Source organism: Callithrix jacchus, chromosome 11 (genome assembly GCF_049354715.1).
Source record: "Callithrix jacchus isolate 240 chromosome 11, calJac240_pri, whole genome shotgun sequence".
NCBI lineage: Eukaryota > Metazoa > Chordata > Mammalia > Primates > Cebidae > Callithrix > Callithrix jacchus.
Genome location: NC_133512.1, coordinates 123,077,924 through 123,102,704, shown reverse-complemented (window position 1 = coordinate 123,102,704; position 24,781 = coordinate 123,077,924). Strand labels below are relative to the sequence as shown.

At 36.5% G+C, this 24,781-nt stretch overlaps 1 protein-coding gene across 7 annotated transcripts in view; it reads left to right on the top strand.

The window, feature by feature from the left end:
• The window catches only part of SPAM1 (sperm adhesion molecule 1), a 34,560-nt gene extending 18,416 nt beyond the window's left edge, over positions 1 to 16,144 (top strand). For 6 of the 7 annotated variants that reach the window (XM_009003142.5, XM_078343873.1, XM_035254844.3 and 3 more), the window contains 4 exons: positions 7,019 to 7,129; positions 10,421 to 11,579; positions 12,350 to 12,439; positions 14,896 to 16,144. In XM_009003142.5, coding sequence (XP_009001390.3) covers positions 10,626 to 11,579; positions 12,350 to 12,439; positions 14,896 to 15,381 — 1,530 coding nt within the window. In that variant the 5' untranslated portion in view covers positions 7,019 to 7,129; positions 10,421 to 10,625 and the 3' untranslated portion in view covers positions 15,382 to 16,144. Of the gene's footprint in view, positions 1 to 4,530; positions 4,648 to 7,018; positions 7,130 to 10,420; positions 11,580 to 12,349; positions 12,440 to 14,895 lie in introns of those variants that run through there. The other variant, XM_054237738.2, reaches the window with a different exon arrangement.
• Positions 16,145 to 24,781: the final 8,637 nt, after the last annotated feature.

The window sequence follows — 24,781 nt, the reverse complement described above, 5'->3', positions numbered from 1 at the left end:
AAAGAAAAAAACTTACAGAATCTGAAAATGAATTGAAGGACAGAGTTATTATTTCAGCCCTTTTTAAAGGGAGGAGAAACCTGAAAATAGCAAGATACAATAAAAGTTGAACTTTGTGCACAAAAATGTATGTCTTATAATTTTATTAAGCGGACAGCAATACCTAAGAAAAGCTCATTATTGTAACCAACTATTTAGCATATAAGTGAGGTTTTAAAAATTATGAAAACCCAATCTCTATGGAAATTTATAATTTAACACAATTAAATTTCCCTAGAGATTTCCCTTTTATATGATCAAGACAACTTGGTCATATAAAAGTTTTTTTTTCTTTTCATAAACCCTCTAATTATGACTTACACAGACCATTCATGACATGCTTGGATATGATTTGTCCTGAAAATCCTTCTTTCTTTAATAAGCAGTCATTTTATTCTAGAACAAAAATTTACCATACAAGATTCTTTTGGATATACAACTATTTTTCTTTAAACTTTCTTACCAAAAATACCTCTTTATTTTTATAACTTTCTTTACCTCTCTCTTATTTCGAGGTTACTTTTACCTTGTTTTATAAATAACCTTTAAAAAGCTTTGAATTAGACAAGAATTATTCACCTTTTAACAAGAACACACTTTTTTTTTTAGAAAGAATGTTTTCCTACTATACATATTTTTTAATTGGAAAATACCCATTTAATAAAATATCTATTATTTAATATAACTTTAGGCTCCAAATTATGATGTTTGTGTACAAGTATTTATCTCATTACATTTACCTAATTATTTTATTTAATAATTTACCTAGATTATTTATGAAAACTGTGATAGTAATCATTTAAGGTTATTTCCCTGTCATCATTTTACAACCTGTGAATTTCAGTTCACCTAAGTAAGAACCTTAAGAGTAAGTATGTGACTATTTTACTAAGTAATTCAAGATTTAGCTGTTTTCATTAAACCAATATTATCATGTTATTTATCAAAAATTATAAAAGCAAAGATCATTCTATTTTGTGCTGAGTTTATAGTTTAATAACCCTTATGCCAAATTTTGACACCTTATGAAAGAGAAAAGGGATAAGTATGAAATGTCTTGATCAATAAATGAAAACAAAAACATACACTGACAGTTAAGACATTTCTAATATTATTTTACTGATAATTTAAAAACTAGTTTATGAAAGATTTTACTTAAGTCATGTGAGCTTGAAAAACATTTGAACTTATTGTTTCATTTATAAGTACTCCTTAACTTTAAGCCAAATTTGGTAACTTGAGGCCAAAAACTTATAACAAAACAAGTGCACATACACATAAACACATACATACACACTCATATACACAAAGATCCTAAAACCTGGCATGCCCTTCCATTTACACAGCCACTCGCAAGTGGAGACATCATAAAACCAAACAGCGTGCCTAACAGGGGATCATTCTTCTTGTCTTTCCTCATTCTTAGATGATTTGTTTCCAATTTTTTTTCTTAAAAGGAGGAACTAAGGTGTGACTTAAGGTTTGCATGGGGGAGTTCAAGTGCACTGGCTGTGGGCGGAACTACACAGTGTTACACCACAGAGTCGTTTCTGCCCTCTTAATGTTGCAGTTTCTCTCTCCAGAAGTCTAGTACCTCTGGGAGGGCTCATAGTGTGAAGTGGTCAGCTTCTATATGCACTTAGTAGATGAGCCTTTTTCAACTAATTATGTTGGCAGTTCCCTATAAGGCTGCTGCATGTCACAGAGGGTTAACCCCCAGATATTACCCCTTGGCCCTGGTCACCCAGGGGTGCCTTTTCGCTGGGAAGTTGAAAGAGCAAAATGCCCTTTCTCCTCGGAGCTGAGGAACTCAGTCTCTCTTTTATCTGTGAAAATGACAGTTCAGGTCCTCATGGAAAAGCACAGAGAAGCCAGTTCAGATTAACTGTAGTAATTCTAATGGTAAGGAGAATTAAGACCAACTGGCTGTTAATCATAACTTTATCCAAGACAAAACCTGAATTCAGCTACTTACCTAGGAGTGGGCCTCAGGCTGAAGACTGCTCTCTACCATCCTAGAAGCAGGAAGAAATTCAAACTGGCCTTCTCTGTTGGAAGCGAGCTCAAACTCCAGATAGAAGTTATCTGCCTTCATTGCCGTGAAAGCAGAAAAACTTGTCTTCTTGTTGGAAGGCAATGAAGAAGACTCTTCAAAATGCACTGCTGAATTAGAAGTAGGATTCTAAACAACTTGCTAGTGGGGGGAAAAAAACTGTGAACACCACTTCCTGTAACTGTCCTCATCCAGCTTTAACTTTGTTAGCTTTTGTCCACAATTACACATGCCAAGGTCAAACATCTCACAGTACAAGGCAATCTTTGGTACCCTCCAAAGCCAAAGAGGTCAGATAATGCAAATACAGCAGAGCAGATCTTTAGATCTAAGAAGAATCTTTCCATAACTCTTGAAACTCTACAAAGAAAATGGTACAGCCCAAAAAATGGTAAATGGTGCCTTTGTTCTGAGTTATTAGCAGGTTTGAGTCATTGAAGGTTCTTTAGACTTTTCTTGGTATCAAAGATGGTGAAAGGGGAGGAAGGAATAGGGTGAAGAAAAGAAAAGTAAACGAAAGAACAATTGTTTTTTAAGAAAGGAAGCAAACATAGAAACCAAGCTGCTGATTTTTTTTTCTCTCTCTTTTGCAAATGTGAGGAATTTTATCCAATTCATACGGGCCTTGTTCTCCACAATTTGGAATTCTCATTCAGATTTGACCAAGTCAGGTAGAGGTGATCAAATCTGATGGGAGAAAGACCAGAACAAACAACCAAAAAACTCCAACAATATGATTGCTGAGCACTCTAATGGTAAGGAGAATTAAGACCAACTGGCTGTTAATCATAATTTTATCCAAGACAAAACCCCAATTCAGCTACTTACCTAGGAGCTGGCCTCAGGCCGAAGACTGCTTTCTGCCATCCTAGAAGCAGAAAAAAATTCAAACTAACCTTCTCTGTTGGAAACGAGCTCAAACTCCAAGAAAAAGTTACCTGCCTTCCATTGTCATGAAAGCAGAAAAACTTGTCTTCCTTGTTGGAAGCAAGGAAAACTCGGAAAAAAGAGTTGTACAGAAAATAACTTAAGATCTCAACCAAATTTGGGGCAACTGGAGATTCTCTGGGGGGAAGGAAGTATCCAGGCCTCAGTAAATTGTCCTGTTGGTTTGAGTCGTAAAAGCTCAAGCTGGTACCAAGCACCAATAAGAGATTTGTCAAAGGTCAGGGCCACCTCCATGCAGAGTCTTTTCCATTGGTCACCAAATCATAAACCAAAAGGTATCTGAGAAAGGTTTTAATACATTTAGAAAGTTCATTTTGCCAAGGTTAAGGACATGACTGTGACATAGCTTCAGGAGGTCCTGATAAATGTACCCAAGTTGGTTGGGGTACACTTGCTTTTATACATTTTAGAGAGACATGAGGCATCAATCAATATGTGTAAGATGTACCTTGGTTTGGTTCAGCAGGGCAGGACAACTTGAGGTGGGGGCCTTCCAGACTGTAAGTAGATAAGAGACAAAAAGTTTCATTCTTTTGAGTCCTTGATCAGCTTTCCACTGAATACACAATTTAGTCTGGCTCAGTGAATCTGCGTTTTTACATAAATAATAGGGTAGAGGAAGCAATCAGATATGTATGTCCCAGGTGAGCCTCAGTGGGATGGCTCTGAGTTCCGTCTGTCCTTTGTCCATGAGGCATTTCCTTGTAGGCAAATTGTGAGGGAGGTATGTAGCTTTGTGTCTTTGTAGCTAGCTTATTTAGGAATAAAATGGGAAGCAGGTTTGCCTGACATAGTTACTAGATTGACTTTTCCCTTGCCTCAGTGATTTTGCAGTCCCAAGATTTATTTTCTTTTCAAAACTCATTAAAGTACTATTTTTCAATCATAATGAATGTCAAACTTGCTTTATAATTTTGAAAATGTTAATTTTATTCTATCAATTTTTAAAGGAGAAATTACTTTTTCTTTTATAATAAATGCTATACTTTATTGAAAACAGTTACATGAAGTATATGCTTCATTTGCATTACACTACAAAAATATGTTATTAATTTAACCAAATGCTGAGCCATCAGTCCAGGTGCATGGCTCAAGCTTGTAATCCCAGCACTTTGGGAGGCCAAGGTGGTAAGATCACTTGAGCCCAGGAGTTCCAGACCACCCTGGAAATCATGATGAAATCCCATATTTACAAAAAAATTTAAAAAATCAGCCAGGTATGGTGGTGTGCACCTGTAGTCCCAGCTACTTAAGAGGCTGAAGTGGGAGGATCACTTGAGCCTGGGAGGCAGACGTTGCAGTCAGTAAGATTGTGCCACTGCACTCCTGCCTTGGCGACAGAGTGAGACTCTGTCTCAAAGATCGAATTTGCTGAGACTGAAACACTGAACACACACACACACACACACACACACACACACACACACACACGTTTCCCTACCATATTACAAAGTAACACTTCAAAAGATTAAATCTTTCTTTAATTGCCTGGGCAAAGGGCTGTCTTTTCTCACCCAACAGGTTAAATAATCCAGAGCTAATAGATTGGAGTGATTTCTGACCTATTCACATATTAAAGAAAAAACTGTTCAGTTTTTACTTCGAAAGTAAGTCGTCTTTTGTTCTTTCATAGCTTAGTAGGGAAAAGCAAGAATGGTTTTGTAAAAAAAAGATAACAAGTTCTGTAATGTGCCACATTTTAAGCGGTTTTTTTGGCCTTGAGAATCTCTGGTTTGTTCAAAACATATCTGGGGTGACACTGAGAAAGTTAAGATAAGGCTAGAAAGAACCAAAGGAGAGGAATAATTAGCACAGTCATAATAAAGGGGAAGGAAAAAAGAGTTGATGAAATGCCACTAAAATGGGATTAACTTCTCTTGTTGAATCAGGTTTATGATATCTATTATTTCTGGTCAATTTATTTATAAAACACCATAGTTTAAAAAGTTCCCTAGAAAAAATCTTACATAAAAGCTCCTTTCATTTCTGAAAATACTTGTAAATTTTTTGCTTTAAGAGAAAAAAATGTGCTTGTTTTCTGCTTTTGGGAACATTATGCTGGTCTCTTAAAAGTTTCTTTAAAGCTCTTAGCTTGAAGTCACTGTAACTTGTAACTGGAGGTATTAGTCAGCCTTTGGGTTGGACTTATGAACTATGTACCTTAGAAATGATACATACCCTACCAAATGTGTTGAGGATACAAGGGCAATCAACTTAGGGCCTACCACTCATGCGGAAATTTGCTTTTCATTTTTCATGTTAAAGAATGATTCCCACAGTATGAACAGAAGTAATTTAGAATACTAAAATTACCTTCAGTATTTTGAGGTTTCCTGAGGCTTGGGGCCATTTGTTCAGTATTGTAACAAAGTTTAGTTATTTTGAGCAAGGACTGTAGAGAAATGGAGACGGAGGAGGTGCCTCATGAGTGACTTAGATTTGGGACCCTCTTTGCCCCCTCCCCCTTCAGTAATGATATGGTTTGCTCTCACCAAAGTTATAGTCTTACCTTTTGTAAATATTTGTCCACATTTCTGAATTTTTAAATATTTATAATCATAATTTTTTTTTTTTTTTGAGACAGAGTCTTGCTCTATCACCAGGCTGGAGTGTGCAGTAGCACGATCCAGGCTCACTGCAACTTCTGTTTTCTGATTTCAAGCAATTCTCCTGCCATAGCCTCCCGCGTAGCTGGGACAACAGGCATGTACCACCACGCCTGGCTAATTTTTTGCACTTTAAGTAGAGATGGGGTTTCACCATGTTGGCCAGGTTGGTCTCGATATCTTGACCTCGTGATCTGCCCACCTCGGCCTCCCAAAGTGCTGGGATTACAGGCATGAGCCACCGTGTCCGGCCTATAATCATAATTTATATTCAAAATCTATAACAATTTTAATGGTAAGAGTATTGTATCTAAATTCAGTTCTTAATTCCATTGAGATAATAGATACACAGACTCACAGGAAACAGGAACACCAAAGGTAGATTCTGAAGACAGTATCTTGACTGACTTCCATATCTGTTAGGATTCTCTAGAGAGAAAGCATTTGTTATGGAAATAAAGTGTCATGAAAAAGAAGAGCTGAGAATTAAGCCAAGAAATTTGGCTTTTCTTTTCCCTTTCTTCTCCTTACCTCTAAAATCCTAATCTTCCCATAGCATCATGTTGTATACCTTAAATATACACAGTAAAATTTATTTGAAAAAAGTTTCTTAATGATCAACTCCTCATCCTTGTACAAGAACAAGAATCTGCTGTACAAGCAACCTGGTACATAATATGTGGAGAGATTTATGGTTATTTGTCTTTCCTCACTGAAGTGGAGATTCAAATCTGTTCTGGCCAACTATTTTCTAACACTAAAATTTTGTTTGTTCCCACTTTTTATTTAAGAAACAATATGATAGTTGGATGAAAGAAAATTAGAAGATCATATATAATGGACACTCAGAAAATACCAATATTCTTCCATATTTTAGAATGTTTTTTTAATTCCTTAAACATGTACTTCCATGTTTTTGTATACTTCAACTGCGTATTTTTGTACTTTGTTTCACTTAGTATTTTAGGCAAACATATTTACACGTTGCATCATTATCTTTGTGACTAGTTCTGATATCTGCATACATTCTTTCAGGCAGAAATACTGTATTTAAGCATTTCTTATCATTGGGTATTGAACTTGCTTTTTATTTTTTTTTCATTTCATAGATACTAGAATACATAGTGGTGAATACTACATGTGTGAATATCTACACGTAGCTACATAATTTTTATTACAAAATCATTTTGAACTTATCCTTAGACAAGGGATTCCTAGTTCAAAGGATTTAGCTAGCATGTGTTCCAGTGATAAAATTCCTTTACAAGAGGAATAAGAGTTTAAGTAGAATTTTAGGTATATTCAGAATCTTAAGATTAAATAATCTAAATCTATTTTGAGAGAAAATCTTTTTTTTTTTTTTTTTTCAAAGGGCTGCTAATGGCTAGCCAATGCTCTAGGAAGACATTGAAACCAGTCAACTTCTTGCCTTGGTACTACTGAAGGCACATTGGGTGGCTGAACTTTGAAAGCAGGCTTCTGGGTAAGTACCATTGTTTGGGTTTGGGGGATAGCAAAGACTTAGCAGAAGTGCTTTAAGAAGCAATTATTTACACAGTGAGCAAGGAGGACACTTAAAAAATGCCACTTTAATAGTTATAAATTGAGTATAGAGCTTAGAAATGATGGTGGAGAGATAAGGTCAGGCATTATTACCTGGGATTAAATTAGCTAAGATTTTCCAGGGAGATGAAGTTCTCTGTTAGGGTTTCTATGTATTTTTTTAATAGTGTTTTTTTCATTAAAAGATATTTAAACTTAATTTTATTTTAGATTAAGGGTTACATGTTCAAGTGTGTAACATGAATATATTGCATAATGGTAGGGTTTGGGCTTCTAAGTATACCCATCACCCAGATTGTTACCAATGTGCCCAACAGGTAATTTTTCAACTGTTATCCCCCTTCCAACCTCCTCCCTTTCAGAGACGCCAGTGTCTTTTGTTTTCATCTCTATGTCTATGAATACTCATTGTTTAGCTCCCACTTATAAGTGAGAACATGCACTATTTTTCTGTGTCTGAGTTATTTCACTTAGAATTATGACCTCCAGCTCTATCCATGTTGCTTCAAAGAGCATGATTTTAAAAATTTTTTATGGCTTCATTATATTCCATAGTGTTTATATACCAGATTTTCTTTATCCGGTCCACTAATGAGGAACACTTATGTTGATTCCATGACTTTGCTATTGTGAATAGTGCTACAATGAAGATATGAGTAAAGCTGTCTTTTTGTAGAATGATTTCTTTTCCTTTGAGTAGATAGGCAGTGGTAGCATTGCTGGGATGATTGATAGTTCTATTTTTAGTCCTTTAAGTATCTCCATGCTTTTTCTATAGAGGTTGTACTAATTTACATTTCCACCACAAGTGTATAAGTATGCCGTTTTCTCTGCATCCATGACAACATTTTTTTTTTTTTTACTTTTTAATAGTAGCCATTTTGACTGGTGTATGATGATATCTCATTGCAGTTTTGACTTGAATTCTCTGATGATTAGTGATGTTGAGCATTTTTTCATATATGTGTTGGCCTCTTGTATGTCTTTTTTTGAAAAATGTCTGTTCATGTCCTTTGTCCACTTTTTAATGGGGTTGTTAGTTTTCTTCCAAATTTTGCTTGAGTTCCTTGTAGATCCTGGGTGTTAGTCCTTTGTCAGATGCATAATTTGCAAACATTTTGTCCCATTCTGTAGGTTGTCTGTTTATTCTGTTGATTATGTCTTTTGCTGTGCAGAAGCTTTTTAGTTTAATAAAGTCCTATTTGCTCTATTTTTGTTTTTATTGCATTTGCTTTTGGGGTCTTAGTTATAAATTCTTTGCCTATTCCAATGTCAGGTTTTCTCTGTAAACAGGTAAAGTTTTCTATTAGATACTTCAAACAAAAAGATGTTATTTTTGATGCTAACTTCTAGGTCTATCCTCAATTTTGTGCCAATTCTCTGTTCCAAGGCTTTGATTTATGCTGAGGAAAAGATATTTCATTGAGTAAAATTTCAAGCATAGAAGTGTCCATTCTTTTTTGAAGACTTCTGTGGGTATAGACCTTTTCTTCCTCTTTTTCTTTTTGAGACAGAGGCTTGTTCTGTCACCCAGGTTGAAGAGCAGTGGCACTATCTTGGCTCACTGCAACCTCTGCCTCCCAGGTTCAAGTGATTCTCCTCTCTCAGCCTACTGAGTAGCTAGGATTATAGGAGCCTGCCATCATGCTCTGCTAATTTTTGTATTTTTAGTAGAGATGAAGTTTCACCATGTTGGCCAGGCTAGTCTTGAACTCCTGACCTCAGGTCATCTGCCGCCTTGGCCTCCCAAAGTGCTGAGATTACAGGCATAAGCCATTGTAGCCAGCCCCCATGTCCTTCTTACATAAAATGATTATGTGGAAATAGATTCGAATGTTAATTTCAATAAGTTTAGCTTACTTCTTCCCTGAGATACAGAGAAAGCTAATCCTTTATTCCACTTCCTTCTTTCTGTCCCTGCCATTCAGACATTAGTATCGATAGTTCGCATTTAAAAGCAATTAGTTTTTCCCCAATATTACTTTAGATGAAGATTATCTATGCCCTGAATAAAGAAGTTCATAAATATTTAAACTACAAAAATCTTTAGCTATTTTACATGTTCTAAACATGAGGGAAAAATTCATTATCTTCAAAACATGAGACTATAATGGTCATTCTGATTTTATTTTATTTTGACTGTGGTGATCTCTTTAGAGTAATTTATTTTTCAGCAATGGGAATGACTGGATAATTTGCTATGGTAAGGACACATGTTCTTGGGAAGAATAGTATAATTCTTGTTATACTTTCATGTAGCAGTATATTACTAACCTAATTTTCAGAAAAGTTTCCAGTTCCCTCCCAGAATCACAGAACATATAAATATATATTCTTGCAGGTAATTTTTGCAAATACCAAATGCTGAGTATAAACATAGTTTAACTTAAGTTTTTGCCCAGACCATTTTATTGTACCACCTCTGTGGTTTAATACAGCCAAAGTATGTGCTATTATACCTCACTTTGTCACAATCAGAATGACAATACAATCTGACTTATCAAACCTATAAAAAGACAAAAATTTATACATTGCTTTTCTTAGGCTAGAACCAATGCTTTTAGTAGAAAATGTAAAGTAGTAAAATATTTTATTAACTTTAAACATGGGAGCACATTATTGTAAGATGTGATTGAGTAGTGGACAAAGGAGCCTTTAAATTTGTTTGGTAGAAGTTTTTGGTTGATTCAATAAATTCAATAAATTCAAGCAAACTGTTGATTTACTACTTCTGGCAGAAGTAAGTTTGCTTTCCTTCAAGAAAGAAAGGAAAAGTGAAAAAAGAAAGAGGAAAAAAAGATGAAATTACACAATTCTATGAAAGGTTGTTTTCAGTATATGGCAAACTGCTATAAAGTGATCTTTCAATAAGCAATAAACAAAATGAGAGGATCAAGTTGGAATTTATTTTCATTCAGTGGGCTTTTACTAAGGCATTGCTTGGTACAGTCAGACAGGCAAAAGGGAAAATAGCTACATTCACCTCTCTGCAGGCCCAGTAGTGATTTGGGAAGATGAGAAAAATGTTAACTAGTATAGCGTTTGTATTGTAAATAACAGGAAATAATTTCATTGATTCAAACACAGGAGTAGGTCCGTCACCTTCTAAAATGAAATTAAACCCCCTGAACTTAAAGTTGAGAACTTGGTAAAGCTTACAGTCTTTATTATAAAATGCGTGATAACAATGTATTCTGTATTTCTTTTTCAGTTATAGGTGATGCAACTTGCAAAACAATCCCAAAATATGAAACAAGAATAATAATATTTAAATGTAACATAATCATTATACTTTTTTACCCATCAAAGCGAATTCATTCCATTCTCTTTCATCTGTGCTCATACTTTGCATGAAATATTGGGTAAACCAAAGTGTGTAGGAAGAAATAAATTTTTCATAGTCATTACTCTTTATAATGGGAGTGCTAAAATTCAAGCACATCTTTTTCAGAAGCTTTGTTAAATCCAGTGGAGTATCCCAGATAGTTTTCACCTTCCTTCTGATTCCATGTTCCTTGACTCTGAATTTCAGAGCACCCCCTATTATCCCAAATGTGCCTTTTCTCTGGGCTTGGAATGCCCCATCTGAATTTTGTCTTGGAAAATTTGATGAGCCACTAGATATGAGCCTCTTCTCTTTAATAGGAAGCCCCCGAATAAACGTCACTGGGCAAGGTGTTACAATATTTTATGTTGATAGACTTGGCTACTATCCTTATATAGATCCAACGACAGGAGCAGTTGTGAATGGAGGAATCCCCCAGAAGATAGCCTTACAAGATCATTTGGACAAAGTTAGGAAAGACATTATTTTTTATATGCCAGTAGACAATCTGGGAATGGGTGTTATTGACTGGGAAGAATGGAGACCCACTTGGGCAAGAAACTGGAAGCCTAAAGATATTTACAAGAATAAGTCTATTGAGATGGTTCAGCAAAGAAACGTACAACTTAATCTCACACAAGCCACTGATATAGCAAAACAAGAATTTGAAAAGGCAGCAAAGGATTTCATGCTAGAGACTATAAAATTGGGAAAAGCACTTCGGCCAAATCACTTGTGGGGTTATTATCTTTTTCCGGACTGTTACAACCATCACTATAAAAAACCTGATTACAATGGAAGTTGCTTCAATATAGAAATAAAAAGAAATAATGATCTCAGCTGGTTGTGGAATGAAAGCACTGCCCTTTACCCATCCATTTATTTGAACACCCAACAGTCTGCTGTAGCTGCTATGCTCTATGTGCGCAATCGAGTCCAGGAAGCCATTAGGGTTTCTAAAACACCCAATGCAAACAGTCCACTTCCGGTTTTTGTATATGCGCGCCTAGTTTTTACTGATCAAGTTTTGAGATTCCTTTCTCAGGTAAGTAATCAAGGCATGAGGGCTATGAAATAACAAAAGATGTTTATTGAAATTTAATATTATTTTTGAAGGGAGTGAAATCTAGCTTTTAACATTAGGAATGTGCACAAAAGTAGTTCTACATTATTATATGAATGCAAAATACGAATACATTTAATCTTTAATGTAATTTCATTATATCTTAGCAAGCAGGGGGAATTAGGTAGTATAGACAGTGTATGAACTCAGTTTCTTTTCTTTCTTAGGCCTGTCCTCTTTTCAATAGAAGTGATTGAAAGAATAATAGTATCTTATTTGTTCTATAGTAAGGCAGTGGCTGCGTAAGAGATAGAAATAGTCGGGAAATATTTAAATTATTATTATTGGTTCAGCATGCTTGGCTTTGGTGTTACTCTCCTATGTATAGCACTTTCATTTTATTTTTTTGTTTTTGTTTTGTTTTTGAGACGGAGTTTCGCTCTTGTTACCCAGGCTGGAGTGCAATGGCGCGATCTCAGCTCACCACAACCTCCGCCTCCTGGGTTCAGGCAATTCTCCTGCCTCAGCCTCCCGAGTAGCTGGGATCACAGGCACGCGCCACCATCCCCAGCTAATTTTTTGTACTTTTAGTAGAGACGGGGTTTCACCATGTTGACCAGGATGGTCTCGATCTCTTGACCTCGTGATCCACCCGCCTCCGCCTCCCAAAGTGCTGGGATTACAGGCTTGAGCCACCGCGCCCGGCCTTCATTTTATTTTTTATGTGCTAACTCTTCTATCACATTTTCCAGGATGAACTTGTGTATACACTTGGTGAAACTGTTGCTCTGGGTGCTTCTGGAATTGTAATATGGGGAAGCCTCAGTATAATGAGAAGTATGGTAAGTCGAATTGGTAGTAAATAGATGAAAATATTTCTGCATTTAATGTTTTGGGTAATTGTTTTGTTATTAAATAAGAAAATAAGTATTACTATGCTTGGCATATATTAATAGGTGCTCGATTAATACTGGTTGAATCAAAATAAACTTGTGTGATGGTTATAAGGCAGAAATTAGTATGCCCATGTTCCAGTGGGAAAATAGCAATTTAGTGAATAATTGAATTTCTCTAGGCTACATAACTGTTAAGTAGCAAAAATAAGACTACAGTCTCAATTTTCTGACATGGTGCTTGGTGTCAGAAGATAGGTTTTTGTTCCTTTATTTTCATTCTTGTTTAATTCTGTATATCAGATCTTTATCTCCCAACTCATCAACCTTCTTGATTTAATTCAAGAGTAAAGCTGTCATAGGGACATTGCTGAGTTGGAGCTGAATTTTTTCTTCTCTGGTGGATGTGAAAATACCGATGATGAATGTACCATGAAGAATGTCAGATGAAGCTCATGGCCCAGGAATCCTATCTTAGGACCTTAGCAAATAGTTTATACTCCAGCACTCCCAGAAATCCTTGAGAAGCATTATATTCATCTCCTGTTCTCTGGATAGAAGAGATGTAGTCTTTATTTAAAAATACTTAACAGCAGTTATATTTATGAGATTTTAAAAAGGTAATCTGAGCCTTTCTGCCTATTTTGAATAATTCTTTTGGCTCTAATTTGATCTCTTACATAAAGAAAAACAGAAAATATAAGTTCAGAGAAAGGTATATGGCCCTTGGTAAAGTCTTTTATGTGTCAGAAAATCATTGTAAAATGATAATTTTTAAAGTAAATTCTTAATTTTTATTGTTTTCTCAAATCTGTAAACTCTCTTCTCAAATATCCTATTTAGAAACATAAATATTTATAATCTCTCCTTCCTTCATTTCATCTTTCTAACTGAGCTTGAAAAGTTTCTACACTTTCAAGGGCTCATGCAATTACACTGAGTCCATCTTGATAATTCAGGATAATCTCCTCTTCTCAAGACCCATTCCCTTAATCACATCTGCAAAGTCTCTTTTGCCATGTAAGCTCACATTGTCACAGGTTTCAGGGAGTTAGGATACAGACATTTTTGGAAATCAGTTATTCTGCCAACAATAGATGACATCATCTCAAGAAAGATTAAAAGAAATATATTCAGATGGAAGCTGCCAAGATTCCTTCACATGCCTGCATGTCTCCCACCACCACTTCCTTTGGTTTGATAGAGGACTGGCACAACCAGCTCACTCAATGAAACTGTTGATTATGAAAAAAAGTGATTACCTTCAATATTTCTCAAAGGGCAGTGTCCAGGGTTTAGAACATACCAGTCTCAAGATGAATCATTTTAGTTAGCCATCACTCACACTTTGCCAAATATGTAAAAGAGTTGTCATTATTCACCCATAACTTGACTATATTTAACATTTAATATAAAGTATACTCAGTTGAACATGTTTAGTTTATGTGAGCCAGCAATTTATAAATCACCATTTTCCATGTTGTTTAAACTTCTCTGGTATGCCATGGGTCATGCCTGTAAACCCAACATTTTGGGAGGATGGGGTTGGAGGATCACTTGAGCCCAGGAGTTCAAGTCCAGCCTTGGCAACATAATAAGGCCTCACTTTTACCAAAAAGTAAAACCAAACTTAGACAGATCTGGTGGCATATGCCTATAGTTTCAGTTGCTCAGGAGGCTGAGGCAGGAGGATTTCCTGAACCCAGGAGATCAAGGGTGCAGTGAGCTAAGACTGCGCCACTGTACTCCAGCCCAGGCAACAGAGTGAGACCTTGTCTCAGGCAAATGTAGTGCTTCTTAAATTTATTTATAATTTATTGAGGGTCAACTGAAGATATGGTAGGCCCCTGTGTTAAGCACATTTATATGTATTGCTTTTTTTATCTGTTTTCACAACAACTTTATGAGATAGGCATCATAATTATCCTTCTTTTCCAGATGATAAAGCTGAGGCATAATCAAGTTAATCAGTTTGCCCAAAGTCACCCAGGTAGGAAACTGAGACTTAGGAAGCTTAAGAAATTCCCAAGTTCATACAGCTAGTCATTAATGCAAGTGGGCTCCAATCGGGGCAAATGGATCCCAGAGACCATACTCTAACATACTGTAACAGCTGTAGCATCTATCCCCCTGATTATTTTATGAATTACGGAGGAAGAGCAAGGATAAGGAATATTAAGCCTCAATTGGTCAATTATTCAGTGGAATGAACTGGCATGTGAAAGTTAACAAATGTTACAAAAAACAGAAAATCTTGTTGGTTAAGGTAAACAAAGAAAATATCTTCTACTTTTTGCCACATCTAATTTTTCATTCTTCTGTAAAAAAGTTGCTTATTAAACTAGATTAATTAACATATGAACTAACTTGTCCTTTGGTATTCTGACTGTCTTATAATTTTACAGAAATCTTGCTTGCTCCTAGACACTTACATGGAGACTGTACTGAATCCTTATATAATCAACACCACACTGGCAGCTAAAATGTGTAGCCAAGTCCTTTGCCAGGAGCAAGGAGTGTGTATAAGGAAAGACTGGAATTCAAGTGACTACCTTCACCTGAACCCAGATAATTTTGCTATTGAAACTGAGAAAGGTGGAAGGTTCACAGTACGTGGAAAACCAACATATGAAGACCTGGAGCAGTTTTCGGAAAAATTTTATTGCAGCTGTTATACCAGTTTGAGTTGTAAGGTGAAAGCTGATGTAAAAGACACTGATGCTGTTGACGTATGTATTGCGGATGGTGTCTGTATAGATGCCTCTCTAAAACCTCCCAAGGAGACAGAGGAATCTTCTCAAATTTTCTACAATCCCTCATCCTCCACACCATCTGCCGCAATTTTCATTGTCGCTATTTTGTTTTTTATTTCTTGTGTAGTGAGTTTGTAATTGCACATGTTAGCTGAAATCAACAATATGTCCATCTTAAAGTGTGCTTTTTAGACTAAATAAATTTCTGAAAAGAATAGCTCTTACTGAAAGATGATTTTTGGAAAGTTCTTTCTGAATAGCTATACCTAGAAACTGATGATTTCATTTTACTTGACAAACACTGCTATATTGTATGAATTCTCAACTATGAGTTCAGGGGTTTGTATTCCAGGAATCAATAGCTTGTGTAAATTCTCCAGTTTAGAGTACAGAAACTCTTATTATCCGTTTCAATTGCAAAACTACTAGGATTGTTTCAACACTATCATTCTGCGCAAGACACTGACATTTTGATGAAATTAAAACTTGATATGAAGTGGTTAAGAACTTCAAAGTGAAAACCCTTTCAATAAAACCTATCAATAAGATTTAGAGTGCTTGGACTGAACACAGTGGCTCATATCTGTAATCCCAGCACTTTGGGAGGCCAAGGTGGGTGGATCATGAGGTCAGGAGTTTGAGACCAGTCTGACCAACATGATGAAACCCTGTCTCTACTAAAAATACAAAAATTAGCTGAGCATGGTGGCATATGCCTGTAATCCCAGCTACTCAAGAGAACGAAGCAGGGGAATTGCTTGCACCAGGGAGGCAGAGGTTGCACTTAGCTGAGATTGCACCACTGAACTCCAGCCTGGGAGACAGAGTGAGACTTTGTCTCACAAAAAAAAAAAAAAAAAAAAAAAAAAAAGATTTAGAGTGCTTGGATATTTCTTTTTTACTCCTCTGCTCATAATCAAGAGAGAGGGATGTAGAAGGAAAGAAGATGGGTGGAAAAGAAGAAAACAAAAGGAAAGTAGAGATAAGGGAAAGTAATTAATATTTTTTGCTTTCTTTGGTGTCATTGAAGACACTGATTTGCACAGGATTGAAAGGAATATTTTCAGTGTATACTATTAACCTTCGACTCTCTGTTAAAGTGAAGAGCAGTTGTACTTGTATTCTGTACCTAGACTGACCCATACAAATATTACTACCACCTCCTTCTTTTCCCCATGCCTCAGACTCCCTAGAAACAAAAACAGATAAAATCACAAAGTGGTTTGGGATATTCCAAATTCAGTTGTCTAGGTACTCTCAAATTATGGCACAAATCATTAGGGTCTTAAATTTTTTGAGGCATTACATTTCTATGAGGAATAAAAAGAAATGTTTTACTTGTTACAGATCTCATTTCTTTATGCTTGAGCTTTGTTTAATATCTGAATTGAGACTGAGCTCCAAAAAGCAATAAAGTTAATTTAAATTATTATGCATTTTTAAAAATTAAAAAAATTTTATTATGCATTTTTAGGCTTGAAGTTTTCAAAACTGAGCCACTTGCACAGTCTTTTACATTATGTTAGCCTAAAATCTTTTAAATTCTTTTTTCTCTTTTAATTAGTTGACATGTCCTAATTGCACACATTTATAGGGTAGAGAGTACTATTTTGATACCTGCATACAATGTGTAATGATCATGGTAATAAGGATAACCATCACCTCAAACATTTCTTTGTGTTGGGAACATACAAAATTCTCTCTTCTAGGTTTTTGAACATACACAATATTATTGTTATAGTCTCTTCTAGTGGTAAAAAACACTAGAATTTATTCCTCCACTCTAGCCGTTTTGTATACATTAACTGACCTCTCCCTATCCTCCTCTCCTCCCATCCTTCCTACCTTCTAATAACCATAACAATAATTCCACTCTCTGTTATTTCAATTATTTTTTAGCTCCCACATATGAGTGAGAACATGAGACATTTGTCGTTCTATGCCTGCCTTATTTCACATAAGATAATGGCCTTCAGTTCCATCCATGTTGCTGCAACAAATGACATGACTCTATTTTTCTTGTGACTGAATGGTATTCCATTGTGTATGTATACCACATTTTCTTTATCCATTCATCTGGTGATGGACATTTAGATTGACTCTGTAGCTTGTCTATTGTGAACAGTGCTGCAATAAACACAGGATGCAGATATCTCTTTGATACACTGATTTCCTTTCCTTTGGATAAATAGTGGGATTGCTGTATCCTATGTGTATTAGTCCATTTTCTTGCTGCTGATAAATTTATAAAGAATTTATAAATGAAATTTATAAAGGAAAAGTTTAATAGACTCTCAGTTCCATGTGGCTGGGGAGGCCTCACGATCATGGTGGAAGGTGAAAGTCACTTCATACATGGTGGCAACAAGAGACAATGAGAGACCAGAGAAAGGGGAAACCCCTTATAAACCCATCAGAGAGACTTATTCACTATTCATGAGAACAGTCTGGGGAAAACCGTCACCATGATTCAATCATCTACCACAGGATCTCTCCCACAACATGTGGGAATTATGGGAGCTACAATCCCAGGTGAGATTTGGGCAGGGACACAGCCAAACCATATCACTATGGTAGTTGTACTTTTAGGTTTCTCATAAACCTCCATACTGTTTTTTATAATGGATGGACTAATTTATATTCTCACCAAGAGTTTCCCTTTTCCCACAACTTTGCCAGTGCTTGCTACTTTTTGTCTTTTGATAACAGCAATTCTAACTAGGGTGAAAGATATCTCACTGTGATTTTGGTTTGCATTTGCATTTCCCTGGTGATTAGCAATGATGAATATTTTTTCATATACCTCTTGGTCATTTGTTTGTTTTAAGAGATGTCTCTTCAGATCCTTTGGCAATTTTTGATTACGTTGTGTTTTGTTTTTGAGTTGTTTGAGTTCCTTGTATATTTTGCATATTAGTCAATTGTCAGATGCATGGTTTGAAAATATTTTCTCCCATTCTACAAATGTTTGCTTTACTCTATTCATTGTTTTTCCTTTGCCATGCAGAAGCTTTTTAGTTTGTTATAGTCTGATCTGTCTATTTTTTTTTTTGTTACCTGTACTTAGAGTTTTACCCATAAAATCTTTGCCTTGACCAATGTCGTGAAGTGTTTTCTCAATATTTTCTTCTAGTAGTTTTATGGTTTTGGGTCTTAAAATAAATATAAAATTGGCTTAATATTTTTATTTTTGTAAGATAGTATATTAAGTAAAATGTATTTATAACATCTTTAATTTTACTGAATACTACAAATTACCTAATTTAAGCACGGTGTGCCATTTCACTGAGGTACTATATTAGATGTACATGTCAATTATCAGAAAAATATTTGGGCCTCCACAAAGGTCTTTATCTTATGACTGATGTGCTACATCTGTAATTAGACTCTATTAAAGTTTAAAACATTATGCTAATACAATATTGTTCACTTATTTTGTTTCTAATCATATCAATACAGAATATTTAATAATAAACCTCAAAGTAGTAGGTGGAATATATAATTTTTATTTAAGCATATAGCTTATTTTACTTTAATTTGCTAATCCTAGATAACAGATATAAGGACAAAGATGGGTTTAGGTAAATATAAAATTATGTAATTTTTAGACTACATCATTATAAATGATTTTATTTTTCTCTGCTAGGTTTTAAGTTTTGGACTTTAAAAAAATTTTTTGTTTCCAAGAGACAGGGTATCTTAACATTTGACTCTGTTGCTCAGGATGGGATACAGCAGCATGGTGATAGCTCACTGCAACCTTGAACTTCTGAGCTCACGTGATCCTCCTGCCTCAGCCTCCTTAGTAGCTGAGAGTGCAGGTATGATCACAGGTGTGAGCCACCACACCTGGCACTGCTAAGTTTTAATTAAAGACTGGAGGTAAAGACATATCTGGATTTAATATACTCTGTTATCATTTTGTAAAAGTAGGAAAAACCATTAAGACTGTAATGTGTATTATACAAATGTTTACCTGTAGTTTTTTATCCTGTAGGAAACCTTAATCCCTGAATAGAGTTGACTTCAGTGATAAACACTTTTAGTGATGTTCTGTTTTCATGTGATGCTGACAATTAGCTTGACTGAAATTGTTAATCGCCACTGTATAATTCTTTACAAATAAGAAGAGCTTCTGTTTATTATACAACATTCATATGCTTTATATACAACTTCTCATTTTATGTTTTTTTCAGTTGAAATAACTACACTTTAGCTAAGCGACTTGCCTGGGTCAGACAGCCAATAAATACGACCTGGTGACCAAAAGATCACAGTAGATGGCTTTGACTCCCAAGCCTGTGCCTTCCACCATTACACAATATTACTCCCACAAGAATATGAAGTCAAATAACATTATAACACAAAGGAATTAGTTTCTGTTCCTTTTCACTCCAGGCTTCAGAATAGCTTCTGATCATGGGTATCTGTCCATTGTGAAGAATTTTTCTTTTTTTGCAATTGCTTTTGGCGTTTTCATTATGAAATCTTTGCCTTTGCCTATGCCCTAAATGGTATTGCCTAGATTTTCTTCAAGGGATTTTTTTTATAGTTTTGTGTTTTACATGTAAGTCTTTAATTCATCTTGAGTTAATTTTTGTATAAGGTGTATAAGGTGTAAGGAATAGGTCCAGTTTCCATTTTCTGCATATAGCTTCCCAGTTCTCCAGCACCCTTTATGAAATAGGGAATCTTTCCCCGTTGCTTGTTTTTGTCAGGTTTGCTGAAGATCAGATGGTCGTAGATGTATAGTCTTATTTCTGAGTTCTCTATTAATCTGAGGTCTTCCATTCCATGTGTTTGTTTTATTTGTAGCGATACCATGCTACTTTGGTTACTGCAGCCTTGTAGCATAGTTTGAAGTCAGAGAGCATGTTGCCTCCATCTTTGCTCTTTTTGCTTAGGATTGTCTTGCCTATTTGGGCTTTTTTTCCATTCCATGTGAATTTTAAAATAGTTTTTTCGAATACTGTGACAACTGTCAGTGGTAGTTTAATGGCAAAAGCATTGCATCTATAAATTATTTTGGGTGATATGGTCATTTTAACAATATTGACAAATGGGATCTAATTAAACTAAAGAGCTTCTGAACAGCAAGATAAACTATCATCATAGTGAACAACCTACTAGAATGGAAAAAAAGTTTTTCAGTCTGCCCATGTGACAAAGGTCTAATGTCTAGAGTCTACAAGGAACTTAAACAAATACACAAGAAAAAAAAAACCAATCTCATTAAGAAGAGGCTAAAAGATGTGAATAAACTTTTCTCAAAATAAGACATTCATGTGGCCAAGAACCAAAAGAAAAAATGCTCAACATCACTGATCATTAGAGAAATGCAAATCAAAGCCACAACGAGATACCATCTCACACCAATCAGAATAGTGATTATTAAAAAGTCAAGAAACAACAGATGCTGGTGAGGTTGCAGAGAAAAAGGAACATTTTTACACTGTTGTAGGTAGTGCAAATTAGTTCAACCATTATGAAAGATAATGTGGCTATTCCTTAAATATCCAGAAACAGGAATAATATTTGACTCAGCAAACTCATTACTGGATATATACCCAAAGGAATATAAATCGTTCTATTATAAAGACACATGCACACATATGTTAATTGCAGCCCTATTCACAATAGCAAAGATGTAATCAACAGAAATTGCCTCTCAATGATAGAATAGATAAAGAAAATGTGGTACATATACACCATGGAATATTATGCAGCCAGAAAAAGGAACGAAGTATGTCTTTTTCAGGGCCATGGATGGAGCTGGAAGCTGTTATCCTCAGCAAACTAACACAGTAACAGAAAACCAAACAACACATGTTCTCACTTATAAATGGGAGATGAACAATGAGAGTTCTCACTTAAAATGGGAGAACACGTGGACACATTGGGAAGAACAACACACACAGGGCCCTGTGTAGGGGGAGAGCATCAGGAAGAATAGCTAATGGATGCTGGGCTCAATACTTAGGTGAGAGTTTGATCTCTGCAGCAAACGACCATGACACACGTTTACCTATGTTGCAAACCTGCACATCCTGCCCATGTACCCTGGAACTTAAAGTGTGAAGCAAAAAAACAGTTTTTTTTCCTGAGTGCTATATCATAGGGAATAGGTGATCAAGGGGCATTGTTAATTTTTTATATACTTTTAATATGGCTTTTATGGATTAAAGGAGACATTGGCAATTGAAAAAAGAGGAAGCTTAGGTTATTAGACATTCACATCACTTGAAAATTTCCAGGGCCTCATTTATAACACACAATAATAACAGCAGGGGGCAGTAAGATAATGTATTAAGTCCCCTGTGCTTTAACAATACAATTTCTGTGTCCTTGAAGCCTTTTGGTTTCAGCAAACAGAAATAATAACTAATCACAATGCTAGTCACTGTATGTAACCTGAAGGAAATCAGTCAGCTTATATTTCAGGTAAATCGGGTATTACAATGCTAAAAAGCACTATATGAATAATGTTACTGTTTTGTGATTATCTGGAAATCCTTCTCTATCTTTGAAAGGAAATTTTAAAAATTTACTTATAAAATTGATTTAAACTTTTTTCTATAAGTAAATTAATTTTGTGGTTATTTTGTCAGTGAGGGAAATGGTAGGGTAGGAAATTAAGTGATTATACATTCCCTGTGATTGCTTCATATATTCTTAGTAGGTAAGCTGATAATTTTAAAATGTAAGCTCCGATATAGTATTTGTGAAACAGCCTGGTGTATGTGCGTGTGTGTGTGCATGGGTGCACATGTGTGAGTGTATGTACGTGTGTGTGAGAGAGATGGAGATTGCTGAAATGCAAGAGAGAAGGGGGACTTGGTGGAAGATGGGAGCTGGGGCTGGAAGAGTAGGTGTCATATATGAAATGCCTTCTAGGTGATGCTAGTGAAACAGCAATTAATCCTTTAGCCCAGATTGAAATGGTCAGATTTGTATTTTAAATCTGCAGAGAAAGTACATTGTGGAGAAATTGGGTTTTTTAGTCTGGAGGCAGGAAAACCAGTGAGAAAGCTATTGCCAGGCCGGGCGCGGTGGCTCAAGCCTGTAATCCCAGCACTTTGGGAGGCCGAGGCGGGTGGATCACGAGGTCAAGAGATCGAGACCATCCTGGTCAACATGGTGAAACCCCGTCTCTACTAAAAAAAATACAAAAAATTAGCTGGGCGTGGTGGTGTGTGTCTGTAATCCCAGCTACTCAGGAGGCTGAGGCAGGAGAATTGCCTGAACCCAGGAGGCGGAGGTTGCGGTGAGCCGAGATCGCGCCATTGCACTCCAGCCTGGGTCACAAGAGCGAAACTCCGTCTCAAAAATAAAAAAATAAAAATAAAAAAAATAAAAAAAGAAAGAAAGAAAGCGATTGCCATTATCTAGGCCAGGTAGGATAAAGTCTTGAATTAGGGCAGTATTAGGGATAGAGAGAAAATGATAGAATTAGAAATCAATACTTGGGGTGGAGGTGCGCCAAGATGGCCAAGGGAAGCCGCGACAGAATGCAGCTCCCAGCTAATGAGATCCAGGAGGCTGGAGGACTTTATGGTTTCAAACGAGGTGCTGGGTTCTTTTCTGTGGGACTGACAGGGCACTGGAATTGGGCCCAGGAAAGGAGTTGCAGGGTGAGAGCCACCTGGGGGGCAAATCAAGATGGGGGCATATCCCCACCTGAAACATGGAGCCAGCTGGGAGGAAGGACCCCCTAGGTGATCCGCTTCAGATACTGTGCTTGCCTCGTCTCTCCTGCAACCCACAGTCCATAGGGGCCCTGCCAGATGGTGGGGTGCCTTGGGTAGCAGGTACAAATCTGAGCAGCGGCTACCACTGGGCGTGGCAAGTTGTCACAGGGACCTGGACTGGAGTTTGGACTAATACCAGCGGGGGGGACCATCCCACAGAGGGAGGCAGAGTTGAAAGCAGGGAAATACCCTAAGGCCTGGCAGGCCCCACCTCCACAGAACTCAAAACTGAAGCGCTCCCTAGAGAGCCAAATACACTAGCTTGACCCCAACCAGGAAGACAGAGCTCTGGGAGAGAGGCCATTGGGAAGGTGGGGGGAATCTCATCTGAAAACAAACTCAGGGAAGGACTACCCACCCAACAACCTGACTGCACCTGAGAGAGCTCAGCAACGCCCTCTACAGGCCAAAACAGATACAGCTCCAACCTCAACAGAAAAAAAAGTCCACTCAGAGAATCTTCCTGAATCACCAACTTCAAAGAGTAGAGAGGGAGATAAATCCAAGAAGATGGGGGAAAAAAAAACAGCAAAAAGAGGATGAAACCACCAAAGAATAGAACACCTCTTCTCCTTCCAGGGATCACAACTCCTCACCATCAAGGGAACAACAAAAAAAAAAGGCAATGAATCTGATGAATTGACAGAAGCAGGCTTTAGAAGGTGGATAATAAACTTCTCTGAGTTAAAAGACCATGTTCTAACCCAATGCAAAGAAATTAAGAACCTTGAAAAAAGGTTAAATGAAATGCTAACTAGAATAACCAGCTTAAAGTAGAAACATAAACGACTCGTGCTGAAAAACACAGCACGAGAACTTTGGGAGGCATACACAAGTTTCAACAGCCAAACCGATCAAGCAGAAGAAAGGATATCAGAGACAGAAGATAAAATCAATGAAATAAAACGAGAAGGCAAGATTAGAGAAAAAAGTGAAAAGAAATGAACAAAGCCTCCAAGAACTATGGAATTATGTGAGAAAACCTAATCTACACTTGATAGGCATACCTGAATATGACAGGGAGAATGAATCCAAGTTGGAAAACACTCTTCAGAATATTATCCAAGAGAACTTCCCCAACCTAGCAAGGCAGGCCAACATTCAAATCCAGGAAATACAGAGAACACCGCAAAGATATTCCTCAAGAAGAGCAACCCCAAGGCACATAGTTGTCAGATTCAGCAGGGTTGAAATGAAGAAAAAATCCTAAGGGCAGCCAGAGAGAAAGGTCGAGTTACCCACAAAGGAAGGACCATCAGAAAGTCAACAAGGATATCCAGGACTTTAATGCAGATTTGGACCAAGCAGACCTAATAAACATTTACAGAACACTCCATTCCAAATCCACAGAATACACATTCTTCTCAGCACCACATTTTATTTACTCCAAAATTGACCACATAATTGAAAGTAAATCATTCCTCAGCAAATGCAAAAGAATGGAAATCATAACAAACAATCTCTCAGACCACAGTGCAATCAAATTAGAACTCAGGATTAAGAAAAATACTCAAAACTGAACAATCACATGGAAACTGAACAACTTGCTCCTGAACGACCAATGGATAAACAAGAAATGAAGGCAGAATAAAAATGTTCTTTGAAACCAATGAGAATGAAGACACAACATACCAGATCTGATGGGACACATTGAAAGTAGTGTCTGGAGGGAAATTTATAGCAATAAATGCCCACATGAGAAACATGGAAAGATCTAAAACGGACACCCTATTATCAAAATTGAAAGAGCTAGAGCAGGTTAGAAACACATTTCTTACAGAAGTTAGATT